This window comes from Marmota marmota, unplaced genomic scaffold (genome assembly GCF_001458135.2).
Source record: "Marmota marmota marmota unplaced genomic scaffold, marMar, whole genome shotgun sequence".
NCBI classification, from domain to species: Eukaryota; Metazoa; Chordata; class Mammalia; order Rodentia; family Sciuridae; genus Marmota; species Marmota marmota.
In genome coordinates this window covers 2,735,318-2,760,162 of record NW_026000136.1, presented here as the reverse complement: position 1 = coordinate 2,760,162, position 24,845 = coordinate 2,735,318, and the positions used below count along the sequence as shown (strand labels likewise).

The 24,845-nt window shown below is 45.3% G+C and overlaps 1 protein-coding gene across 1 annotated transcript in view; it reads left to right on the top strand.

Moving 5' to 3' along the window:
* Positions 1-24,845, top strand: part of LOC107155972 (guanine nucleotide-binding protein subunit alpha-12) — a 92,080-nt gene that overhangs the window by 27,650 nt on the left and 39,585 nt on the right. The window contains exon 2 of the mRNA XM_015502005.2: positions 17,113-17,328. Coding sequence (XP_015357491.1) covers positions 17,113-17,328 — 216 coding nt within the window. The remainder of the gene's footprint in view (positions 1-17,112; positions 17,329-24,845) is intronic.

The following is a 24,845-nucleotide window of genomic DNA, read 5'->3' as shown; positions in this document are numbered from 1 at the left end:
ATAGTGCCTATTGACATGCAGAGCCTGCAGTCTTCACTATCTGACCTTTACAGGAAAAAAAAAAATGAGAACTTCTGGTGCTTCAGCTTCTTCCTCTTAGAGTGCCTTCACCTTGTATTAGCAACCCTCAGGAGCAGGTAGGCGAGGCCCCTCTCCCCCCTCAGGGCTTCTCATCCTTAGCTGCATCTCCCCCAAGGAATTTGAAACTGACCCCAAAGCTCTTTTTTTTTTGGGGGGGGGGGTCTGGGGTTTGAACCCAGGGGTACTCTACCACTGAGCTACATCCCCAGCCTTTTTCATTTTTCTTTTGACACAGGGTCTCACTAAATTGTTTAGGGCCTTGCTAAGTTGCTAAGACTGGCTTTGAACTTGCAATCCTCCTGCCTCAGCCTTCCAAATTGCTGGGATACAGGTGTGCACCACCACACCTGGCTTAGAGTACAGCTTTTTGTAATACGGGTATACTGATAAGAAGTGGGGAATTCCTTCTGGAGGGAATAACATTTCAATTCATTCAGTTCACTGTAGTTCAAAGTTAGTGTTCCTGACCATCAAATCAGTAAAAAACAATCCCCAGCTCACAGGCCAGATGGAGACAAGAGATAGGATGGGTTTGGCCCACCTGCCCCCCAAGAGATAAGCAGTCAGAGTGTCTGAGGGGGGGCATGATCAGCCTCCTTATTCTCTGTCCCAGGCAGCTCTTAGCCCAGGGTGGTGAGGGGAGAGACTTGATGTTGGTCTTCGGTTTTGTGAGAGTACAATATAGACCCATTCATTCTGGTCTGAAGTTTTGCTGGCTTCCACCCTCAGATTCAGACTGAGTTATAGGCTGTGTAACAAAATTCAGCCCTGGAGAAGACCGTCTCAGATGACCCAGAGCAAATGTGAATGCCAGGGCTTTGAATTTGAAAATTAATTATGAAAAATTAATTTCTTAAGGTCTCCATAGCCGAATGCACTGGGTTCATATCTTGATGAGTGTAAAACCAAAAATCACGACCAGGAGACAGAAGAATGGAGAAAGGCTTTATTACACCAGTGAGGAGAGCGCTGGAGTCCTTGAAAGCCACAATCTCCCTGATCAAAGAAGGCTGAAGATTTTATCAGGGAGCCTACATGTATTCATATAGGAAAGCACAGGAGGGGATGGGCATACTCCTGAGCATGCCCAGTTTGAGGTCATCAAGTACCTATTCAGGAAACATGGCGGACAGGAGCACTTTTGGGCATACTTAGTTCAGTATTCTAATGAGTCAAGTTTATTCCAGGTCAACTAAAAGGAGTCACAGTGGCTTTGGCCTTGGATGGTTCCTATTGGATTTTTCCAGAGTTTTAGCTAAAAAGAAAGAAGCTGGAAAGTATATCGACCACCTTTAGGGGGTGGCAGGTATGCAAGGGAAGGAGCCGCCCCTAAAGAGCCCTCTTGCTTGGCAGTCAACATCTGGTTTCCCAAGGTCTGGTACTGGGGTCATGGGGAAATGGAACCTCTGTTGTATTGTCTTTTGGGCCAACTGTGGACAAATCTGAAAGCAACTTTGTCTTTCATACTTGGGTAAACAAATGACTAAGAATGCCAAGCTCCCAAATGCAAAAATTGAGTCTACTCTGGTAAACTTTCATAGATTTTATTTATTTTTTACTTTTATTTTTTTAGTTGTAGATGGACAGACACAATACCTTTATTTTATTTATTTGTTTTTTATGTGTTGCTGAGGATTGAACCCAGTGTCTCACACATGCCAGGCAAGCACTCTTAAGATTTTTTTTTTTTTTTTTGATAAAGTGATTCTGACATTAAACCTCTCCCCATCCTAAATTATTTTACAATGTTTTCCAACAGTAGTCTAGGGTATATCTGAAAGAGCCACGTGGAGCCTGGCCATCACCATCGCCCTGCGCCCACCTCTGCTGTAACAGTTCTCTCTGCACACGCTCCTGCCACTCTGATGTGGTGTTTAGTTTTTCAGAAATGCTAGGCTCAGGGCCTTGGCCCACGAGATTCCTCCCACCAGGAAAGCTCCTCCTGCTGCCTTCTGCATGGCCTGTTCTTCCTCCTCTGAAGGTCAGCTTAAGGGTCACCTTCTTAGAGGGACAGCCCTCCCCTGCAGCAGCCTCCTTCCTCTAGCAGGGTGGTTCTCTGTGGAGCAGGGCCGCCCTGCCTGTCTGTTGACTTGCTGTTTGTATTGCTATTCCCCAAGCACGTACTCTTCAGGAGGGCCTGGGTCACATCTGTCTTGTTCACTGTGGTCTCAGTGCTGCCACAGCACTGGGCACGTGGTGACTTTGGGGGTGCACTGAATTGAATTATGAAACTGCTACAGGACTGCAGCAGTGCCCTGGTCACCCGTGCCTTGCGGGGAGTGCCTGTTGTTAGACACCAGGAATAAAAAGGTGGACGCGTCACAGGTACTACACTTAGGAGGCACCCAGCCTGCTAGGGAGGCTGAGAAGCCAATTCAGGTTTCCCTACCAGTTCAGGGGACAGGTCCACACAGTGCTGGAGCGGGCGAGTCAGGGATCCTTTCCAGAAAGAGTGTCAGGAACAGCTGATAAACTTGACAAGGCTGTTACATATAAGGAATTCACATCTGGAGGGAGATTTGACAGAGTACCTTTTAGATTCCTTCCAACTCAAATTTTGTGCCATGGGAGAAAAAAAAAAAAGAGAGAGAGAGAGAGAGAGAGAGAATAAGGAATTTTGTGCTGGGGAATGTGGTTTTAAATAGGATAGGCCTCATTGAGGAGGACTTTTGAATAAATACTCATAGTTTCAAAAGAAATCCTCCCAAAGTCTTGGCTTATGGACTTGATGTTATTTGTGAACTTGGATAAAAATGGTGAGGGTTATTCCCATATCTTCAGTTGTCTTTAGTCCAGGTTATTGGAATTCTTAAAGACACATGTTGGTTTGCATGGCTCACCCGTATTAGGGAGGGTAGTCTGCTTTGCTGAGACCCCTGATTCTACTGCTGATCTAGTTGAGGAACAACCCACAGACACACCCAGAAACAGTGTCTTTTGGGGCCTGGCCATGTGACATGTGCATTTAGCTTCACAGTCTGTTCCCATCTCATGAACAAGGACTCTTCAGACACACCCAGTGATAGCGTCCTGGCTGGGCACCTCTGGCGGGTCATGTGACACGTGCAGTTAACATTGCAGTCTGTCCCTGTGTTATGGACAAGGAGCCTTTGCAAACAAGCGACACAGGCACAGACACAGACTCCAGATCTTGTCTCTACAGCAACCTGCCCCTCTCTGGGTCCATCGAGTTCCTTGCACTGGACACTTGCTGCATCTCCATTTTCATTTCCTTCCCAGGTTGGTCTGTCTCTTGTTAGGCATATTTTGTCCCCCCCACTTGAGAGCTCTTTGTCCCCAGCTTCTACCCCTGAGGCATAGGACATCCCAGTTCACTTCCTGCAGGTGTCCTTTATTCCAGGTCTCTTTATGTCTATCCCAGCAACAAACCTCACAGACTGGGAACTTCCGCTTCCTCTGGAGGGAGGAAGAGGAGGCAGGAGACAGGCCAGGAAGGAGGCATCACTGGAAACCTGATAAAGTCTATACTGTGGCACCTACTCCTTTTTTAGATAACTTTAAAAATAAAAACATCACTCTGCGGAGAAGGAGCATTCTGTTTCACCAAATCCTATAAATATTTATAACTTTGAAACCTTGTTTCATGATAGAGCTGGAAAGCATAAACTGAGCCCTCTTACTATTGGGGGTGAAGCGATTATATCTGAAAGGTCACTCAGGTCTGTTGATTTTATATATGTATTTATCCTTAAATCCATTTTTTAAAAAAGCCAAATAAGTGTACATTGTTTACCAACTTTGCCTTTAGTTAGAGGTAGAGTTTTCCTGGTAGTTGTAGTAAGTGTCTGCATTCAAGTGGCTTTGGTCAGGCACAGTCATGGAAAGGTCTGCCCGAGTGGGACATCAAGCCCTGATGTTGGCAGAGCACCAGCATCTGAGCAGCTGTAGAAAGAGCAAGTAAGCTAAGGAAAGCCGGGTCTCAATGATTTATCATAATTTTGAGGAAAGCAAATGTGAATCTTTAAAGGAGGAACTATTAATGTCTTGGAAATGGCCAGTGGGTTTGTTCATAGAATTAGTAGCAGGGGGACTCACTCATTTTCAGGCTTCTGATGGCAAGCAGTCCACAATGCTGGTTCTGTGTGCACTTGAAGTCCTGGTGTTCTCTGTGCTGCCGGGACATCTGCACACCCCAGTAACTGGTGCTTCGTCTGTTGAATAATGGACCTCTTCCTACTTCATGAGGAGGTGAGCTGGGGCTTTTCCCTAGTTCTTGATGAAAGGTGCTTGGTTGATGAGTGGATGCTGGTGTCCAGTATAGGCTGCTGGACTGATTTCCCAGTGGTCAACAATCCCTTGCAGGGAGCCTCAATCTCAGCACAACATGCTGCTGACGTGACCTAGTGATCAAAACCATGGCTGAGCTCAATGTAGTCTGGGAACTTTTGCTGAGCGTGCCCACTGGGAGCTATCAGAAGAAACCTGTCCCTTCCATACTATGATTATAAATATGCAGTGTGCATTGTGCACTTTGAATTAAATTGATCTTGCATTGCAGTCTTGTCTCAAGTGATTTTTGGAAGAAGTTTTTATAGTAAACAAGAAAGTTACTTTGTCATAAAATTCATCTTAGTAGCCAAGCACAATGGCATGTGCCTGTAGTCTCAGCTACTCTGAGTCTAAAGTGGAAGGATCAGTTGAACCCAGGAGTTCAAGGCCAGCCTGGCAACACAACCAGACCCTGTCTCTAAAAACAAAACAAGCAAACAAATTTATCTGAGGAATAAGAAGCAGCAAATGTATGCTCCTGTACCTTTGGAACGTGTTGGCTCCTCTAGTTGTCCTGGGCTTTCTCTGCACAGTTGGGAAACCCGGGTTCCTGCATTGCCTTTGCTCTATGGAAGTTGGTGTGAGAGCAGCCTCTTGTGTGTGTTTTGCGCACAACGTGGGCACTGTGCTGTGTGGACCAGGAGAAGGGGCATGTGGTCCCATGCAGAGAGCAGGTTCAGGTAAGCACAGGGAGGGATTAGCCCTGCCCAGTGCTGCACTGAGCTCCTTCTGGGTGTGAAGTCAAATCCTGAACCTGCCAGGGCCTGGCCCAGGGTCTTTGGACTGGGTTTCCTGTAAGCTTGTATTTTCTTTCAAATTCTGATCTTTTGCTGCTGGAAGATGAAATCCCCTCACTGACTATTCAGGAAACATGTGTTTCTAATGATTCCCTAGAGGTTGAGCTGCTGGTTTGGGTGGGTGTTTTGTTGAATTAGAGCTGACCAGGGGCCCCACCTCCACGTCTCGTCTCATTATCTTGCAGCAACTGCTGGATCCAACATAAAATTATCGTCATCTAGAGCTAAGTTGCTCCTAAAGAATATGACATGATGAGTGATAGTAGTATTGCTAATACTAGTGGTATTATTGTGCCCATCTAGGGTTCTGTGGCCTGAATATGTTCTCCTAAAATTCTTACGTTGAAATTCTAACACCCAAGGTGACAATATTAGCAGATATGGGTCCTTTGGGAGGTGATTAGGTAAGAAGGACAGAGTCTTCATGAATGCCATTAGTGCCTTTCTAGTGGGACCCCAGAGAGCTCATTCACCTCTTCACCATCGTGAGGAAACAGCCAGAAGGCACTGTCTGTGCACCAGGAAGCAGCCCTTACCACTCACCACGTGTGCTTGTGCCTCATTCTGGGACTCCCAGCCTCTAAACTGAGAAATTTCTGTTTATCACTTCCCAGTCTGTAGTACTTTGCTCTAGCAGCCCAAATGCGGTAAGGTATATAGCAAACTCTGAAAACTTAGATGCTTTGTAAGAGGTCCCACTGCTCCACCGTGACCCCTTTCTAGTATCAAGCCATTTCCCAGTGAGAGTGACTGCCGGCTGAGAGACGTGGCACTGGAGGGCTGCCCCCGACTCAGCAATGCCTTTAAAGGAGAATCTGAATTTTATTAATCATAAAAGCATCTGTATACTTTGAAAAGAAGTAAAACAGATGTAGGAAATCGCTTCTCTGTAAATACAGTCAGTCACTTCACAGTTTTAATCTACCTGTGACAGCAAATTAAGCTGTCTTCTTTTTGGTTGAGCTTTTCTTTGACATGAAAAGGAGATGTATATAAAAGGAACTTCCAGATCCACTATACAGCTACTTTTTAAAAATCTAGGATGGGCCCATATTGCTAAGCTCATTATTGAGTACTTATGTGGGGGATGCCCCATAAAGTGACTCATAGTGTTTAGTTTATGTACCATTGATCAGCGTTGGTGCAAGGCGATCTAATTGCTCTAAATATCTCATATAAAAATACCTGCAATTGGGCTGGGAATGTGGCTCAAGCGGTAGCGCGCTCGCCTGCATGCGTGCGGCCCGGGTTCGATCCTCAGCACCACATACAAACAAAGATGTTGTGTCCGCCGAAAAAACTAAAAAATAAATACAGGTGGGGACCCTAGGAGCCCTCGCTCTTCTCCCCACACTGGGCATCCACTGTGTGCCAGCCCCAGAATGCAGGAAGCAGCAAAAAAAGAAAAAAAATCTGCCCCTGCTAACCGTCCAGTGAGGGAAGAAATAATAAACAAGACAGAGTGACCTGTGACGGGTGTTAGCTAAGAGAAACAAAAAGCAGGGAAGGTGTGTGGGAAGGTGGGCATAGCATGGGTGTGGATGTGATTTCATACTCCGTGCAGGGAGAACCTTGCTCAGGTGACAACAGGAGGGAGACTAAGGAAGTGAGCCCTATGGAGATCTGAGCTTGAGAATTTCAGTTGTTAGAAACCAGACATATAAAGGCCCTGAGGCAGAGACACGAGGCTGGGGAGGCTAGAGTAAAGCAAATCACAGTGCTGAGGAGGAGGAAGAGAACTCAGAGGTATCAGACCATGTCCTGTGGACCTTCTGGGCCTTTGTGAGGCCCTGGGCTTTTGCTTTGATGTGATGCAGACCTTTGAGGTTACGAACTGATTTGGTGTAGCAGGCCGACCTGGCTGCGGGCTTTCAGAACAGTCGGACAGGGGCAAGTGTAGACATGAGGAGACCAGTTGGAAGACTTGGTGGTAACACAGGTGAGAGAAGATGGTGGCCAGGCCAAAGCAACAGTCTAGGAGTGGCAAGAAGTAGTCAGGGGCCAGGGATTGCTACAGGTGCATGCCAGATGGGTGGGATGTGCCACTCCCAGCTACAGGCCACTACTGCGCTCCCACAGGTACAGGCCTGCAGGAGCATGGGCCTCCTCTGTCCAGGACAGGCCCTCTTGACCTCCTGACTCCAGTCCTGCAGGGTGGCTAATTCAGACTGCCACCAATGGCCAGTCTGCAGGGGAGGCACAGGCCACAGGGGCACAGTAGGTGTCTTAGTCACTGCTCTTGGTGATCTGCAGAGGGTTCTGATGTAGTTTTTCCAAAGACACAGTGGTGACAGGGTCCTGGACTCCTGGGTCGAACTCAGCCAAAGCCGGGATTAGCTGCCCAACAGGACTGCTGTGTACACTGCTGGAAACCATTGTGCACGACAGCCTCTCTGCCTAAAGAAGAGCAGGGGCTGAGCCAGAAGAAAATATATTAACAGATTCCCGCATCAGACACTGAACACTGCAGAGCCCAATGCTGCTGTTCTGTAAACACGTGCTCATGAAGTCTCATTCAGGACGCTTGTTTTCAGCGTCCAGTCCATGGAGGGCAGAAGCCTGAAGGACGGGGTTGTTGCATGGCAGCCTGAGACCTAAAAGGAAGGAAGCAACTGAGTAAAAAGAGCCTTTTTAAGTGCTTTACCTCATAATCCGCCAGAGCCCCCACCCGGCAGAGGAGCACTGTTCCCAGGAGTTCTTTCTAACGAGCAGAGTAGCCATCCTCTCTCCCGAGTCTGTTTATGCCTCAGACTTACCACTTAATTTGAAATGCTGCAGTGTGACAGTTGGGAACGCATCTGCCTGATGCTGATACTTAAATTTATTGACATGCCCAAGTACATTTCTGACACTATTTACGTTCCCATTGAGTTTATTTTCTGCAGTAGTAGTTTTATCTTCTTTACGCTTCTCTCCAGTTGGTTTTATCATCAACCCAAAACCCCACCAGATAATTTTTTGCTGTTTTTTTGTTTTTTTTTCCTGCAGTGCTGGGGATGGAACCCAGGGCCTTGTACATGCTAGGCAAGTGCTCTGCCATCAAGCCTCCCTCGGTCCCCTCCAGATGGTTTTAGGGGCAAGGAAGGAGTATAATGAGCAGGCTGGTTTGTTATTCTGGCTAATCCTTGCCTCTTACACTTTACTTGAAAGCTTCATTATTTCAAAGGGATTTCTGTTCATATAGACAATAATTAAGGTTAACTCTTCAATCAAATTCAAGACTCTCCTGATTTTAAAACCTCTAGAAACTCAGGCTAAGTGTTTTAAATTTGTTCTTTATGCTGTGGCATTAAAAGTTTCATTGGAAGAGTTGGCTGAATCAGATTCTCTAATTGGAAATCTAAGATGCATGTGAAATTTAGGTATTTTGGCTACAAAGTAGTTACTTTTTTATTTTATCTATTATCTATTTTATTATTTAATAATGGCTATTTTACTATAAATAGGAATGAGATAAAAATTAACATATAAAATATAAAAGTGAATATAAAAGCTTATTTGAAGTATAGAAGCCAAATATCTATCAATTTTCCTTTTTTTTTTTTTTTCCTCCTACTGTGGATTGTTGGGATGTATTTGCTAAATTTTTTTCATTTTAAGTCAATTAGCATGCTCTTTCTCTGGGCTCCCATCTGAGGATATGCCTGCCTAGATGTTGCTGGAGAACAACTTTAGTAAAGCAAATAAATCAATTCAAAACACAAATTGGGGAAGTTAAAGGAAAATAAGATACAAAAAAAGTGTAAATGTGTAAATTGGGACAACCTTTCCAGAGAGCAGTTTAGTACTAGTTATCAAAAGTCTCAAAACTGTATGGGTTTTGACCTTGACCTTCTGTAATGCAGTTTCTACCAACTCACCACAAGAAAATAGTCAGATATGTGCAGGAGGCTTTGCATGGTCCATACATTGGAAATGCCTCCCACATGTCCCATGTGTTGACCTACTGTGCATCAATTCCAATCCTGAAAAGATGGAAGTAATTAATGGCTTGGGAAAGTGATTGTGATGTATTGCTAGAAATGTTCTTCTAGGGCTATAAAATGTATATATTGGGCTGGGGTCATGGCTCAGTGGTAGAGCACTTCCCTAGCACATGGGAGGTTCTGGGTTCAATCTTCAGCATTGCATAAAAAAATAAAATAAAGATATTTTTAAAAGATGCAGATCTATACACTCTTTTAAAAAAAAGTATATACTCACAAAGAGGATTTCTAGGAAGAATGAGATAGTTAACATTCCAACATGTTAATAAATGTTATTTCTAGGTAGTGATGATTTTGATGATTTGATTTTTTTATGCATTTCTCTATTTCCTATGTTTTCTACACTAAAAATGTATTATGTGTATAATCAGAAAGAGGCAGATTCCATTTTTAGAAATGTTACCATACAGCAATACTGTCCAATAGCAATATAATGTAAGCCACAAATGTGAGCCACATGTGAACTTTAAATTTCCTAGTAGCCTTTAAGAAAAACAAAAAGAAACAGAAAAAAATCAATTTTAATATTATATTTTATTTAACCCAGTATATTCAAAATATTATCACTGCAACAGGTAATCATATTAACAAAAAGATGTTTTGTTTACTTTTCATAGTGAATTTGAAATCCATTATGTATTTACAGTAATCTCAATTCACACTGGCCACATTTCCACCTCTTGGTGGCCACTTGTGGTTATGATGGAGCAGTCAAGGGATATTCTAAAGTGCTGCCGGGACAGGGAAGTTCTACTCTCTGGAGATTAGACAGAAGTAGAATCTGAACTCACAGAATTTATTGACTGAGCCAGGCTTACAGCATATCCCATACCTCTAGATTTTAATTACTGTTTTGTAAAAACATTCTGCAGATTCAAAGGTCAACTCAGATCTGGTCTAGTCTCAGCGCCTGCTGTTGGCTGTGTGGTAGCAGCAGTATGGGCCACCTCTGCCTCTTGCTTCTCCCTCCTCTCATTCCCCAGGCATACCCACTCACAGTATAGATGTAGCTTTAAAAATCCTAGCTTCAGATTAGATCATGCTTTGTGGCTGTGGATGGCGGCTTTGCACTTGTTTTCTCATCTATAAGGAACATTCACCTCATGGAGTTATAAAGATTAAACCAGCTAACAGATGTGGCATAGTCCATTAACAGGGCAAGCACCAAGTATGTGAATGGTGTGCATTTTTATAGCTTCTCTGAACCAGCCCTTTGTTTGTTAGACTAGCATGCAGTTTATGCACACCCGCACTTGCTTGTGTACTTGACATCTCCATCAGTACTTAAAGGCTCTGTGGGAAGGCTTTGCAGGTACTTTTGTGACCTCTGCACCTACATTTACTATTATATGCCTAGGGCTGAAAGTGATGAGGTTTGGCTAAGTCAGGAGACTGTCTTTCTAAGTGGATATTAACTGTGTATTCTTTTCAGCATCTTAAGTGGAAGAAAGTATGTGATAGCTCCATGGGCCATGCCTCACCTTGCAATCCAAGATGGCGCTGAGTAATGGGACATGGCTGGGTTTCATCAAAACCAGCCTAGTTGTCAGACACAGTGGCACACACCTGTAATCCCAACTCAGGAGGCTGGTCAGGATGATCCTAAGTTTGAATCCAGCTTCAGTAACTTAGTGAGGACCTACATCAAAATTTAAAAATAAATAAATGAAAGGGTGAAGTGCCCCTGGTTTAATCCCTGGTATCAAAAAAAAAAAAAAAAGGGAGGGGGCTAGTGATGCTACCCCCAAAGAACCAAGGTTTCACAGTTTCTCACACCTCACATTGTTCCTTTCCACTCTCTTGTCAGTGCCTCACAAAACCCAACTTGCTACAGTTGTACTCTGATTCTTAGCCAGTCTGCTAGATTTGAAGGAGTGGGACATAGGAAAGGGTCTCGTAGCAGGCTTATCTACAAGAGTCTGGCCCCATGACTCTCAGCCCACTACCCACAGGGGGAGAAAGGGTTATGGTTGGGACCCAGCGTGTGTGTGTGTGTGTGTGTGTGTGTGTGTGCGCGCGCACGCGCGCGCGCACGCGCGTGCGCATATGAACATGCAGATGTGTGTACATGTCCATCCAGATTTAGCTCTCCTTATATAGGGTATCTATTTTAACCAAAACAAAAATTCTATGCAATACTTACCTTTGCAGTGTACAGTTTATTTAGATTTGCCCTTATATTCTAATTCATTTTTTTAAAATGCCTACTAGACTATTTCACAGTGGGCATCCTGGCTTGAATTTGAAAACACTGAATTAGCACATTAAACTAGATACCTGTATTTGCAGGCTTCTTTCTCTCTCGGAATGATCTTTAGCATTTTTTTCCTCACGTTTCTTTAATTTTTTATATTCTTAACCAAAAGGCCTCATTTCCTTCTTGTACCAGCATTCATCCAAATAACATTTAGTGAAATATTTAAAAAGGGTCCAAGGGTTATAGCCTGACACTTGAAAGAACGGGAGGGAAAAAACTTGGTTTATGTATGGCTCCCGGACGTGATTTCAGAAGTCCCCTGAATGCCAGCCCTGGATTTCTGAAACACATTCTTCTTCCACATTCCAGTTTGGAAGCTCTGAGGAAATCTGAACTGATGCTGAATTCCTTTTTTCCTTTTTCCTTCTGGCTTTCAGGAAAACTTGTGCTAGTTATCTGAAAAAAAAAAAAAAATCTAAGGATGACTGTAGCTTCTCGTGGGCACATCCTGAACCTATAGTTTTCCCATCGTCCCATTTATTTCCTGAAAATCTTTCTGAGATTTCTCACTGCCTTGTGAAATTCAGCTTGTCAGTAACTGACCCAGGTGTCCCTGCTCCTGAGCTACCTTTCTGGGGACTGGTAGCGGCTGTCTGGTGACTGTGGCCTGCACAGACTGTGCTGGGCTGCCGTTCTCTTAGCTCTGTGTGGGTTGATAGGTAGGACACGTGGTGTCACCTGGTGCTGCCCTGCCTTGGTGTGTCTTGTAGCCCCACCTACCACATGGGTCTGGAGGCAGCCCTCCAACCTCCAACCTTGCCCTTTTTCAAAACCTGTTTTTCCCCCATTTCCTACAGAAGTTCCAGATTTCTTAGCTCACCCCAGTTTGTCTTTAAACTTCTTTCACCAGAGTGGTGACTTTTCTGGCTGTCCTCCATCTTGCTCTGACCTTCGCTTGCAGCATTTATCTCAGGACTCTGCATCTGATGGCCTGTGGCTCATCTGCTGTCTCTGTCCTGCTACCGAGGTGTTTTGAAAGTGCTCGATGTAGAAGCCACCTGGCACTTTGCTTTGCCCAAGGAGAGCCCTTGAGCTTTAGTTGGTAGCACTCTGTGGGTGGCTTTCCTGGCAAAGCAGTATGCATTTGTCCCAGAAAGCAGCCTCGGAGAGCCAGGGTAGGTGCAGGCAGGGGTGGCCAGCTTGGCTGCAGCCAGCTTCCCACTGGAAGCTGCTAGAAACTTTGGGGCCAGGCTCCTCGCCTCCAGCTTTCCTTTCTCACTCTCTCTGACCTTTGAATAGAAGGTACCCTGCACTTCAGTTCCAGAGAGAAACCGAGAGGAGTGTCTGTCTTTGTTGAATTCATTAATTTAAAGAAATGTATCCTGTTTACATTTCTGGCAGCCTTTCTTTGATTTGGATGGTGGCCAAAGGCAAACAAGCCAGCCTGATGGAGTTAAAGCATGGAGCTTTCCAAGTACGCAGGCCTCGTCCAAGTGCATGCTCAAAACCGGAAAATGGCCTCAATGTAACTGTCTCGTCCTATAGAAAAGGCTTGTTCTATTTACTTGCATTTTATATCCAACTTAGCTGTAGTATTTATTGTGGGAAGGTTTTAGTGGGGAGTAGCTACTCTAAAAAGATTTGGCTTGATTAGGAGCTAAACTAACAAAATCTATTTGGAAGTGAAATAATAGGCTTTACAATTTTTGGTCCTCTTCCAATAAAACCAACATCCCCCCCACCACCACCACCCATCTACATTCCCCAGCAGACTGGGATATATGCTCTGACTCGGAAGTTCAAGTTGCTGGATTTATAAGTTGTCTTAAAAATGCTCTTTGAGCTGTTTAAAGTGTTACATTGTATTGAGATGAAGTCATCAAACTGCTTGAGACTTTAACTGTTTGTATTTGCACAACTGAGAAAGTATAGGATTATCAAAAAAGTTAGGATTTGGGTAACACTGTTGATGAAGGCTCTCCTTTGTCGTAAAGGAACTTAAGTCTGTTGTCTTCTGGCCTGTTTGTTTTTTGGGTTTTTTTTTGTTTGTTTTCTATTTTCCGTTAGGTATATATGAGTTTTAGGATTTACTTGGCTTTTGTCTTTCAGGAAATTGGTTTTTTATTGGAAAAGACCAGGCTAGATTTTTTTTTTTTTAATCATAGCTTATTCTTATACTAGTATCTGACTGAAGACACTAGCAACTCTTATGAGTCTGCAAGATAAACACAATGTCACCAAAGACCTGAAGCCCCAGAGGTAGTCCACATGTCCCTCTAAGAAGGAGAAAGAGTGGACTTGGAACTTGAGCAGATGTCCCACAGCAGAAAACTTACCTAGAAGTCTATTTGGGAATTTCAGAATAAAGTTGGCAGGGAGCAGTTTTTGACTTGAATAATTTAAGTGGGCCAAAGAGAGCCATCTTTTCTCCTGATGCCTTTCCTGCAAACTAAGTGAAAAAGATACAGAAAGTGGACTCCAGTTAACTGTTGTAATTCAAAGTTCATCATTAATTTTGCCAACTGCCATGATTTTTTATAAAGTAAGGAGTCTGTTCTTCATGGCTAAGTGTAGCTGGTTGGAGTAACTGTGGCTTACTCAGGTGGCATCCAGCAGGGGGGTACCAGGCTACTGTCAGGTGTCTACTATGTGTGTGTAGCCAAACCGAGGTCAACCCCAGATTTCATCTCTGACATATAGAAATGATACTCCCCAGGGGTTGTAGATTTCACTGGGAGTGAGGTCACACTCCTTATGAAGCTAAACAGTTGTATAAAAATAGCACCTGAAAGGGTACCTTAAGGGTCAGATAGTGTGCATATTGAGGTGCATTGGCAGGGCTGGTAGGTGGGCTGGTTTCCTGACTCGGGGACAGGCAGAGGCTGAAATCCTGTCTAGGATTTGCCAGTCTTGGGACTGCATCCACCAGGACAAGAGGGGTCCTTTCTCTGACTTGGACAAAGGCTTCAAGACCCTTTGCTCAAATCTCATCAGAGAAATCAGTGCTGCCTTCTGCATGTGCAGGTAACTTTTGCTGTGCATGACGTGGAAAATTTGAATCATCTTTTTTTCTTGAGTTCTCGGACCTGTGAATATATTGCTCTTTGGGGAAGGCTGAAGATCACGGTGTAGTCAGAGAAAGAGGTGAGATGGGAGCATTCCAGAGGCAGCAATGTGGAGAGTGAGGGACAGGAAGGGAGGAAAGTGGAGGACTTGGCTCAGTTCCCCCAGGATGGGTTCTGACCCACTGTTGCCCTCAGTACAGGAATCAACTCTTCAGAAAGCTTGGTTAGAGACCCAGCTCCGATTAGGAGTTTTCTGAGCCTTGCCTTTTCCTACTACCTCTTTTCCCTTGGCCTCTAGTAACCTTCCCTTTCCACACCACATAGTCAGGGCATACATTACTGTGACTGCTATTTAGCTTTTTAAAAACTTTATTTTGAAATAATTATAGGTTCATAGGAAGTTGCAAAGATGGTATAGGGAGGTATCATCCAGTTTCCCCCATAGTTATGACGTACATAATTACAGTACAATATCAAAGCCGGGAAACTGACACCAGTACAGTGTAGGAGGGGTTCTGTGCCATTTTATCACCTGCATAGATTGATGTGACCAACAGTCAAGACTTCAGAGATCTCTTTAAGAGAATCACATAGTTGTGACATTTTGAGATTGACTTTTCTCTTTTGACATCATGTGCTGTAGTTCCCTCCAGATTGTTACGTGTCAATAATTCTTTTTAATTACTAAGTGGTATTCCGTAGTATGAATGTATTGTAGTTCCCAGTTTGGGACTCATGGAAATGAGGCTACTGTGGACATTCCTGCACATGCCTTTGTGTGGACCTCAGTTTTCATTTCTCCAGCACAAACACTTAAGATTGTGGTTGTGGCACTGTGTCATAACCATGTGCTTAGTTTTCAAAGAAACTGTCTACTTCTGTCCACGATTTGTGCTGGTTGTGTTCCCATTTCTCCACGTCCTCACTGCTACTTGGTGGTGTCACTGCTGTTCCTTCCCACTGTTTCCCATCGTGTGGAGATGGCTCCTGGAGGTCCGGCCCTCTCTGCTTTTCCCTAGCGTCTAGCAAGCATGAGCCTCTTCACCTGCTGATTTGTCATCTGCTTGCACTACCTGCAGAGATATCTCTAAGTGTCCTGTGCCTGTTTTCTAGCTGAATTTTTAAAATTTATTTTGCTTTCTAAGCACCAGTTTTCTTTTTGTTTTTTCATTCCATGTGTTTTATTGGTACCTTATAATTGTACATAATGATGGGATTTGTAGTTACGTATTCATACATGCACACAATTTAACAATATAATTTGGCCAGTGTCACTCCCCAACGCTCTCCCCTCCCTCCCCACCTTCCACCTCCAGTCCTGTTCCTCTACTGATCTCCCTTTGATTTTCATTATATCCCTGATCCCACCCATACCTTTTTCTCCCCTTTTTTTCTCTGTAGCTTCCACATATGAGAGAAAACTACCCATCCCTTGACCTTCTGAATTTGGCTTATTTCACTTAACATAATGGTCTCCAGTTCCACCAATTTTCCTGCAAATGACATAATTTAATTCTTCTTTATGACTGAATAAAGTTCCAGTGTGTATATATACCACGTTTTCTTTATCATTTCATCTGTTGATGGGCTCCTAGGCTGGTTCCATAGTTTAGCCATTGAGAATTGTGGTGCTGTAAACATGGGTATGTAGGTATCGCTATAGTAAGGTGAACTTTATTCTTTAGGATAAACCCCAAGGAATGGGTCATATGGTGGTTCCATGCCTAGTCTTTTGAGGATCCTCCATACTGATTTCCTGTAGTAGTTGTACTAATTTATAATTGCTCCGACAATGTAGAAGTATTCCTTTTTCTCCACATCCTCTCCAGCATTTGTTATTCTTTGTATTCTTGATGGCTGCCATTCTGCCTGGTGTTGACCCTGGGGTCCTCTGGACTGGAGGTCAGGGTCCCACCCAACTGTCACCTGTTTGGTTTCCAGTTGGAAAGGCAGACACTCTGTGCCCTGTGCTACTCTGCAGGGTATCGACCATGTAAGAGAGCACTCTGGGGACCTCAGAGAACTCCACCTCCATAGACACCGTCTTGCTGGACTCTGCTCTAAGAATGATGAAACAATCCAGCTCAGCTGGCAGCAGAGATGGACGACCCCACAGCCAGAGGCCTTCCCTAGTACTGTTTCATGTAGGCTGCTTCTCCATCCCTTTGCCCTGTGAGGTGAGAAGGGGCAGAAAATACTCACTTTTGGTTTTTTAACAGTGAAGAAATAAGCAAAATATGGAAAGCAGTTTCTCTTCACCCCAAACAGTGGTGGCATCATCCCCAGGATGTGGTCGAAGTTCCTGCCCAGGTGGGGTTAGTCTTTCCCTGCTGCATGGCTGCCAATTGCCAGTGTGTTTTCTCACCCAGTTGGGACAAGTGACTGCAACCTTCTGGTTTCTGGGAGCTGCTGGATTTCTGACTGCACTGCTTCCTCCTCCCTCTCAGTGCTTTTCATATGCATGTAGGAAACGGTGGCCCATTTGGGTGGTGGTGTCCACACCTGTCTCATAGGGTGTGGTCCCAGGAGTTGAGACATTGGTTCCACAACAGAACAAACCAAAGGCAAATCTGGTTGCAAGTTCCACAGCTCGTGAGTTTTCTGCTTTCTGACAGTCAGCGCCTGTACTAAGGTTCTGTATTTTGATGTCGTCTCAGAGCACAATTAAATCCTTTTTCCCTTCTCTTATTTCCTAGGGCTCAAGGGTGCTTGTTGATGCACGGGACAAGCTTGGCATCCCTTGGCAGCACTCTGAAAACGAGAAGCATGGGATGTTCTTGATGGCCTTTGAGAACAAGGCAGGGCTGCCCGTGGAGCCTGCCACCTTCCAGCTCTATGTGCCAGCCCTGAGCGCGCTCTGGAGGGACTCGGGGATCAGGGAGGCTTTCAGCCGAAGGAGCGAGTTCCAGCTGGTGAGTGGCCTCTCACTTGACAAGACCGTTTTGACCTTTAGCAGAATTTCCTTATAAATTATGTGAAAATATAGGTGAGCTGTCTGTTGTTATAAATCCTGGCAGAGGCTAACGGAGCCACCAAAGGGTGCTGCACAGTGCACTCAGGCCAGAGGCATGTTTGTATCCAGGTAATGCAAAGGGGTGCGACCCAGGAACTCGGACATCAAGAAGGTCTCGTCCATTGTAGGAAATCAACATCCCCTTAACACAGCTTTCTGGCTGTGATGTGTGGGAGATAGAGATGGGGGTGGGTGTTTCCAGATCAATCTGGGGAGCTGATCTCTGACCCCTTTCGACCTGCTCTCCTCAGATTCGTTCCTTCCACTTTACAGGCTAAACGTGTCACAAAGCCTAGCTATTTTAGTCACTTAGACTGCTTTACCATGCGAAACTGTAACCAGAGAACTGGAGATGCTTTGCATTTTTGCCCTTTGGTTTTTCCTCAACTGCCCTTTAATACTGACAGTATGTAAGGAGAAGCATGGGTTGCCCTTCTAACCAGGTCTGCCATCTGTGCACCCAGGGTCCATGGTACAGGATCACCTCCTCATGCCTTCCCCGATCCCTTGTCCCTGGCCTTTCTTCATAGTTTGCTATAATATGTATTTAGACAGTGCAGACTTGTGTTCTACTGATTTTCAAACTATAAAAGCTATTTCTTAGGGCGCATGCCATTCTGCAATAGCTTTTTTCCACCTGTGGAAGTCCCCCCACTGTGATCTTTGTTCGTCCACTGTCATGTGAGGATGTTCCACGTGTCATCATGTTTTTAATTGTTTTCTGTGTTTTGCTGTTACAAACTGTTGTGATCATTGTTGTCTGTCTCCAGGTGCTGCGTTCAAGGGCTTCTCTAGGATGTATACCTCGGTGTAACTGTCAGATCCTGGGGCACATGCATCTTCACGTAGACAAGATACTGCCAGAATATTTTCCTGAGTGGCTGTACCAGTTATTGCCTCTGCCAATAGTGGAAGAGGGTTCCATGAGTTCCACAGATGGGCCAATATTTAGAATTATCAGGCCCCCAATTTTTAATAGTATCTCATTATAGCTTAGTTGAAGTTGCCCTGAGTTTGTTTATACAAACAAAATACATACGCATTTTCTCTTCCGGGAAATGCCTATTCATGTCCTTTGCCCTTTTTTGGGGAGCAGGGGTGGAGGGGTTGAACTCAGGGTCACTTAACTACTGAGCCACATCTCCAGCCCTATTTTGTATTTTATTTAGGAATGGGATCTCACCGAGTTGCTAAACGCCTCAACCATTGCTGAGGCTGGCTTTGAACTCACAATCATCCTGACTCAGCCTCCTAAGCTGCTGAGATTACAGGCATGCGCCACCCTGCCCAGCTCTTTTGCCCATTTTTTTCTGAGTTTTTTAAATTTCCGCATTCAGCCAAGAGATTCTGCAGTGCACCAATGACCCTTGCAGTTCAGTCTCTGCATGCTTCACCTCACTTCCTGCAGCACTAGCATCTTATACAACCATAGTCCACTGCCTAGAACCAGGAAATGCACACTGGTACAGTGTTTAAATGTCACCTGTTTGTCCTCTGATGTCTCTTGTGTGCCAGAACCAGCTCTGGGATCTTCAGTGTGTTGTCTGTGCCCTTGGTCTCCTTTGATTTGTGACTTGATCTTTACTTGTTTTCCATGACCTGGAGACCTAAATAACACTGGCCAGTTGCTTTTGTAGAATGTCTCTGTTGGGTCTGTCTGGTGTTTTCTCATCATTAGCAAGAGCACCATGGTAGTGACTTGTGCCCTGCCTAGAGTACTATGTCAGGAGGTGTGTGGTGTGGATGTGTCCATTGCTGGTTACTTGGTTAAGGCGGTGCCTGGCAGGTTCTCTGTGTTGCTATGACTTGGGGAGGTGTTTGGGACAATGCACATATCCTGTTTCTCATCAAGCTTTTGCCCACTAATTTTCATCTTAAGGGAACCTTAAGGATGACATTGTCCTAATGCTCATTCATTTGCATATTGTTTCTCAAGTTAATTTAATAATTAAGGTAAAAGCATGAAAAGAAGCAAAAGATTTGGTTACCATAGAAACAAAAAATCTAAATCGTGTTAAGGGCAGGAACATAAGAATCAGCTGGGAGAACATAAGTTAGCGTCTAAGTGTGGAATTTGGGGGGTTAAGTCTTTTCCCCCATAAGCTCACATGGTCTGGGAAAGATGATTCTAGTCTATTCAGAACTGGAATTGGAAGGAAATTGCTTCTGTCGATTGAGGACTTACCAAAGAAGGAAATGTAAACATCCAGAGCTGATTATTCACAACGCATGTCCAATAAGTACCCGCCCAGGAAGTCAGTGTGTGCGCTGGTGGTTTCCTCAGACTTATCATTTGCCTCGTTCCTCTGGACACAGTGTTTTAGAGCTGGAAAGAACCCCCAGCTTAGGAAGTCAAGCTCTCGAATTGTTTCAGACTTGGACACAAGCCCAGAGAGGTTGTGGCTGGGTTGAGGTCATATCTGGTAACCACTCTGAGAAATTGGGGCCCAAAAGCCCAGTCACTTATTTCTCCCTATGTTCACTCCCTCAACACTTTAGAGCACCTACTGTGCGCCAGATACTGTGCTCCATGCTAGGGATACAGCAGCAAATAAGACTCAAGACATGTCTGTCCCCAGAGAGCTTTTAGTCTTGCCATCAACCTGGCATGGGCCAGGTGAGGCTGCCGTGGGGCCTGCAGCCACCTGTTTGTTCGTCTTTCGCTTCAGGCAGCGTGACTTTTGAGGCTGTGGCCACCTGAATAGTCTGCTATTCAAGACAACTATGTGTTTTGTTTTAAATTTTTTAGTTTTAGGTGGACACAATATCTTTATTTTTATGTGGTGCTGAGGATAGAGCTCACATGTGCTAGGCAAGCACTCTACCACCCTGGCATGCGCCACCCTGCCCAGCTCTTTTGCCACAACCCCAGCCCCACAACTATGTGTTTTTAAAGACCATAGTTACTAAAAGCAAGCATGACAGTGTTAAATTCTTGCTTTTTGAGTATTGGATACATGGGTGTGTGTTATTCCTACATTTTGTACATTTCTATGTTTTTCTTTATTTTTAAAATATCATAGCATTTTATTGAATAACTAGACAGTAGGCCCTTAATAGTCATTATTGTCAAAATATACAGTTACAGCCAAAGTGCAAGAGGGTGACTGTCTTTGTTCATCTGTGTTCCTGAGTAGCCCCAGCTTCTGTCCCCCACTTCTTTTCCTTGGTGTCGGAACCTCTCTGGCTGATGTTTCAGTGACTTGGTTTTTGTTCTTCCTCTCCCTGCTGACAGAACCCACAGCCTCTGACACTCTTGTGACCCCATTGCTCAGAGAGCTGCTCCCGGCCAGGTGGTGGCTTTTCCTGCCCCTCCACCATCCTGGGCATCCTTCCAGCCAGGGACAGAAACAAAAAGAGGAAGACAGAGGGTTGGGCCTGGTGACAACTTTGTGACAGCCTCTCTCCTCTGAAGAGCGTGGGGGCTGGGTGCTCCCTTTCCAAAGAGGACACAACCCTGCATCTCCTGCCACGAGCCCAGGGGACTACTCACTGTGTTCACCGCCACTTACACACAGGGTTGATGTCCATTCTGTGGCCCAGCAACAGAGAAGGGAAGATGACCTTGCCCTGTCCAGTCTCGCCTGCTAAACCCCTTGAAGGAAGACTCAGCAAGGCCCTCGATGGGGGGATTGTCTTAACTACCACGAATGTCTTCTTATGTGCCCTCTTTGTTTGTTTTTGTTTGTGGTGCTGGGGAATCAGACCCAGGGCTTCACACATGCAAGGGAAGCACTCTGCCACTGAGCTACATCCCCAGCCCTTTCTAAAAGCCCTCTTCTTAAATAAAAGGAATTTAAAATTTTTTTAAACATAGCATGTTTTATTAACGAATGTGCTTATAGCATAGCATGCAGTTGATAGTAGCAGGAAGTGTCTACTTTCTGTTATACCTCTTGCTCTGGGGGACTAGTTTATTAAAATGATTTGACCTGGGCACTTGGGTTTTCTGGTGTGTGACTCCTGCTCTGAGGGTGGCCACCAGTCTGCACATCAGAGCCCCCTTGCTGGGGTACTCAGGATTCTCTCTAAACCTGAGTTCTCTCTGAACACCAGATACTGTGTTGTGCTGTCAAGTCCAAGTCCCTCGAAGAGCTGGTAGGACAGACAGATGTGCAAGCAAATAACCAGTAGTAGTGAAATGTGGTGAGAAACATAGCTGAGGAGTGTGCAGGCCATGCCAGCCACAAAGGGGAAAGAAGGTGACGCCACCTGGCAGGAAGTTGTCCGGGAGATGTGTTTGGAGATTTTTCCAAAGGTAGGTAGGGATGAACCAGGGAACAGTTGGAGTGAGGTGGCAGAAGGACAGAGAATGGTCCATAAAGGGACTTTACTGGCTGTAAACAGAGTACAGGTGACCAAGGGTGAGGCAGGAGCACTGTGTGTGGTTGGAACCATTTCTCAGCTCTTTCTTCAGCTGTCCCCACACTTGTCTGTGCTGCTCATTTTTGGCCCAGCTCCTCCTGTGCTGGCAAATGGCAGCAGCAGGACCCAGACTCATATGTGCCTGCCACCAGCAGGAACAGAGAGGGACTAGGCATGTGGCCAGGGAAACACTGGGCCTGGGTAGGTTTAGGTGTGGCAGAACTTTCTGTCTCTGGACAGGGTACGAGAATGGTGGGGTGTCCCTCACTCTATGCCACACCATGGGGAGGGGAATCTCACTATGGCATGGAATGATCTGTAGGCAGAAGGCATCGCTGGGGTTTTGAAAGCAGAAAATAACAGATGTGAGTCGCAGTTTTCCCAGGAACATCTTCAAGCATTGTGAAAGGCAGCCAGAGGGAGGCAGGGCGGGACACGGCTCTGAGAAGCCAGCACCAGGGCAGGTGGCTTCAGTGTCTTCAGTATAATCCTTTGCTGCTTTTCTAGTGAATTTTAATCTTTGTCACCATACATTCCTATACACAGGCCACGTGAACAGACTGGGGAAACCGCTAGGTATGGGACTAACCACCTGGATTAAGGAACCTGGTTTGATTTTGATAATGTGCTATCGAAGTTGTGGCCAGATGACCAAGTGCAAGGGTCAACTTGTTACCATAGGTTAGGTGTGCCCCGTCTCCCTCAGAGCATGGGACATTATCCCAGAGTGTGGCGCACCCATCAGAGTCCTCTCTGCACTTTGCCCAGTTACGCTGAGCATGTGCTCATGTCCAAAGCTGGGGCCTTTTCTCGGGTGGAGGTGCCACACACCAAGTGGCCCATCTCTTCTGTCCTCGCCTCAAACACTTCTTGTTTCCCTCTTCTCAGCTGTCAGGAAGAGTCCTGAACCCTGAATCATTTTCACTACCTTTCTGTTCTTGTTTCAGAGTGGCAGGGTCTTGTGCTTTCTCAAAATGTGTTCACATCTTGGAGTTGGAAGATGCAGGGAGAGACTCCAAAGACTCAGGCGATGCTGCAGCGCATTGCTTCTTGATTTCTGGGTATCAAGTGACTGGGCTGATACAGGGACTTTTTTTCTGCCATAATTAAAGGAATCAAATCTTTGTAACATTCTTGGAGACTGCTAGAAAAGACTGGAGGTGCAAGGTGCGTTTCAGGGGTAGAGGAGAGACAGGTGGCAGTGTGGATGCTGCTGCAGGAGGACGCATCTGCATGGCACTGCCAAGGAAAACCTGCTGAGCTGAGGGATCCCTGGCATCAGCAGCCTCATCCTTCCCTGAAAGCCACTCGTGCTACCTTCACTTGGAGAAGTCTGGGCCCCCAGGTGTCCCCAGATGAATGGCAATAGCACACAGGCTGGGGTCCATGTCATCAAACTTGACTCTCTTCCCTCCCCTCCTGTTCTCACCGGGGGTCTTGTGCTTTTTTAGGGGCCACGGGCCATAGAAACATGGCTTACAAGTTCTCAGGGCTTTTTTTTTTTTTAAAGCTTTTGCATTCCTGAGACAACTATCTGTCTGTCCTATGTGGTAGCAACATCATTTTAGAAAAGAATTACTTATGGAGACGGCTTAACGGTGTGTTCCTTTGGAAACCTGCCCACACTTTTGCTGATATTATTTTAATTGACTTTCACATACTTTTCCTGAGCTTTCTTGGTAAGCCTGGTGGGACACCAGTAGACTGGCTAATAGAGAAGGAGGTTTGTGGCTACAGTTACTTTTTGCAGTGTTCTCTGAGGCCACAGGAAGCAGTGACTTTTAACAGTGCAGTCTGTGCATTCTCCCTGAGTGAGTACCTTGTCCTTCCAGGAGAGATCTGTGAGTGATGAGCTGCTTGCTGTGGATGCTCGAGGAAGTCTCATTGCAGCTGCTCCATTAGGAATAATACCTAAGGGAACTCCAATGCCTGCCAAGTGACAGGAGGTGTCCTGGGGTCATCTAGGGACAGCATAAGTGTTTTGCATGTACTCTTGTGGGCTCTGTTGGTCCAGTTGTCTCTGTCTTAGGTCCACCTGGGAACACTTGTAGTCCTTTACAAGTTTAATTCTTTGCCTTTTCCTATTTCTTCTGTTATAAAGATGTCCCATACACTTGACTTTTAAAAACACATGTTGCAATCCAAGGTTAGACCAGAGGAAGAAAGGAGAAGGCAGGAGTGCTGCTGAGGACAGAGCCTCGCCCACTCCACCCCCCATGTTTCTTATACATTGAAACAGCTGGAACATTTCAAAGAATCTTTCTGCTTAGCGACTATGTGGCCTCCTGCCATTTGTCGCAGATGGCGAGTCTCCCTGATGTCTGTGCTCTTACGATGGATTTTGGCTGCATGCAACTGAAAACCCAAAATAGCAGTGCGACTCAAATGTGAATGTCTCTTCCCTTTCTTGAAAAAAGCCCAGAGGTAGCCAGTCCAGGGACCATGTGGGGGTCTCTGTCTAGGCCTTTTCCAGTGTCCTGTCGCATGGCTTCTGTTCTCAGGTGTAGCCAGCAGACTATATTCCAAACAGAGAGAAGGAGGCTGGGGCAAGGTGTACCCTCTGCTCTCATGGTTGCTTCCTAGAAGCACCACCCTACACTTCCTCCCAAGTCTCAACTGGAGTTTATTGACCTGGTCACACCTGCAAGGAAGCCTGAAATGTAGGATCTTGGTGGGCAGATTGTCACTCAGGAGGAGGGGGAGTATGATGGAAAGGCATCTGGCACTCTCTGCCAGAGTGCTTTGGGGCCTTTCCTGCCTCCATCCTGGCAAACCAGTACATCATGTGGAGCCCACACTAAGGAGGTCAGAGCTGGGCCATGTAAAGTCCTTTTAACTCTTTATTGGGTAAGGAGGAAATTCTAATCTCATGTCATAGTCTATGACTCTTATATGGGCTAGTGGAGATAAATCACAAGTGTACTTTCAGTTTTGTGCACCTATTTCAGTTTGATGGAATTGATTCCACAAAATTTTGTGGATCTGCTCTCCTGTATCTGGTGTTCTTGTAGGTGCTGGGCAAATAGAAGCAAACCAAGACCCCTGCTTGTG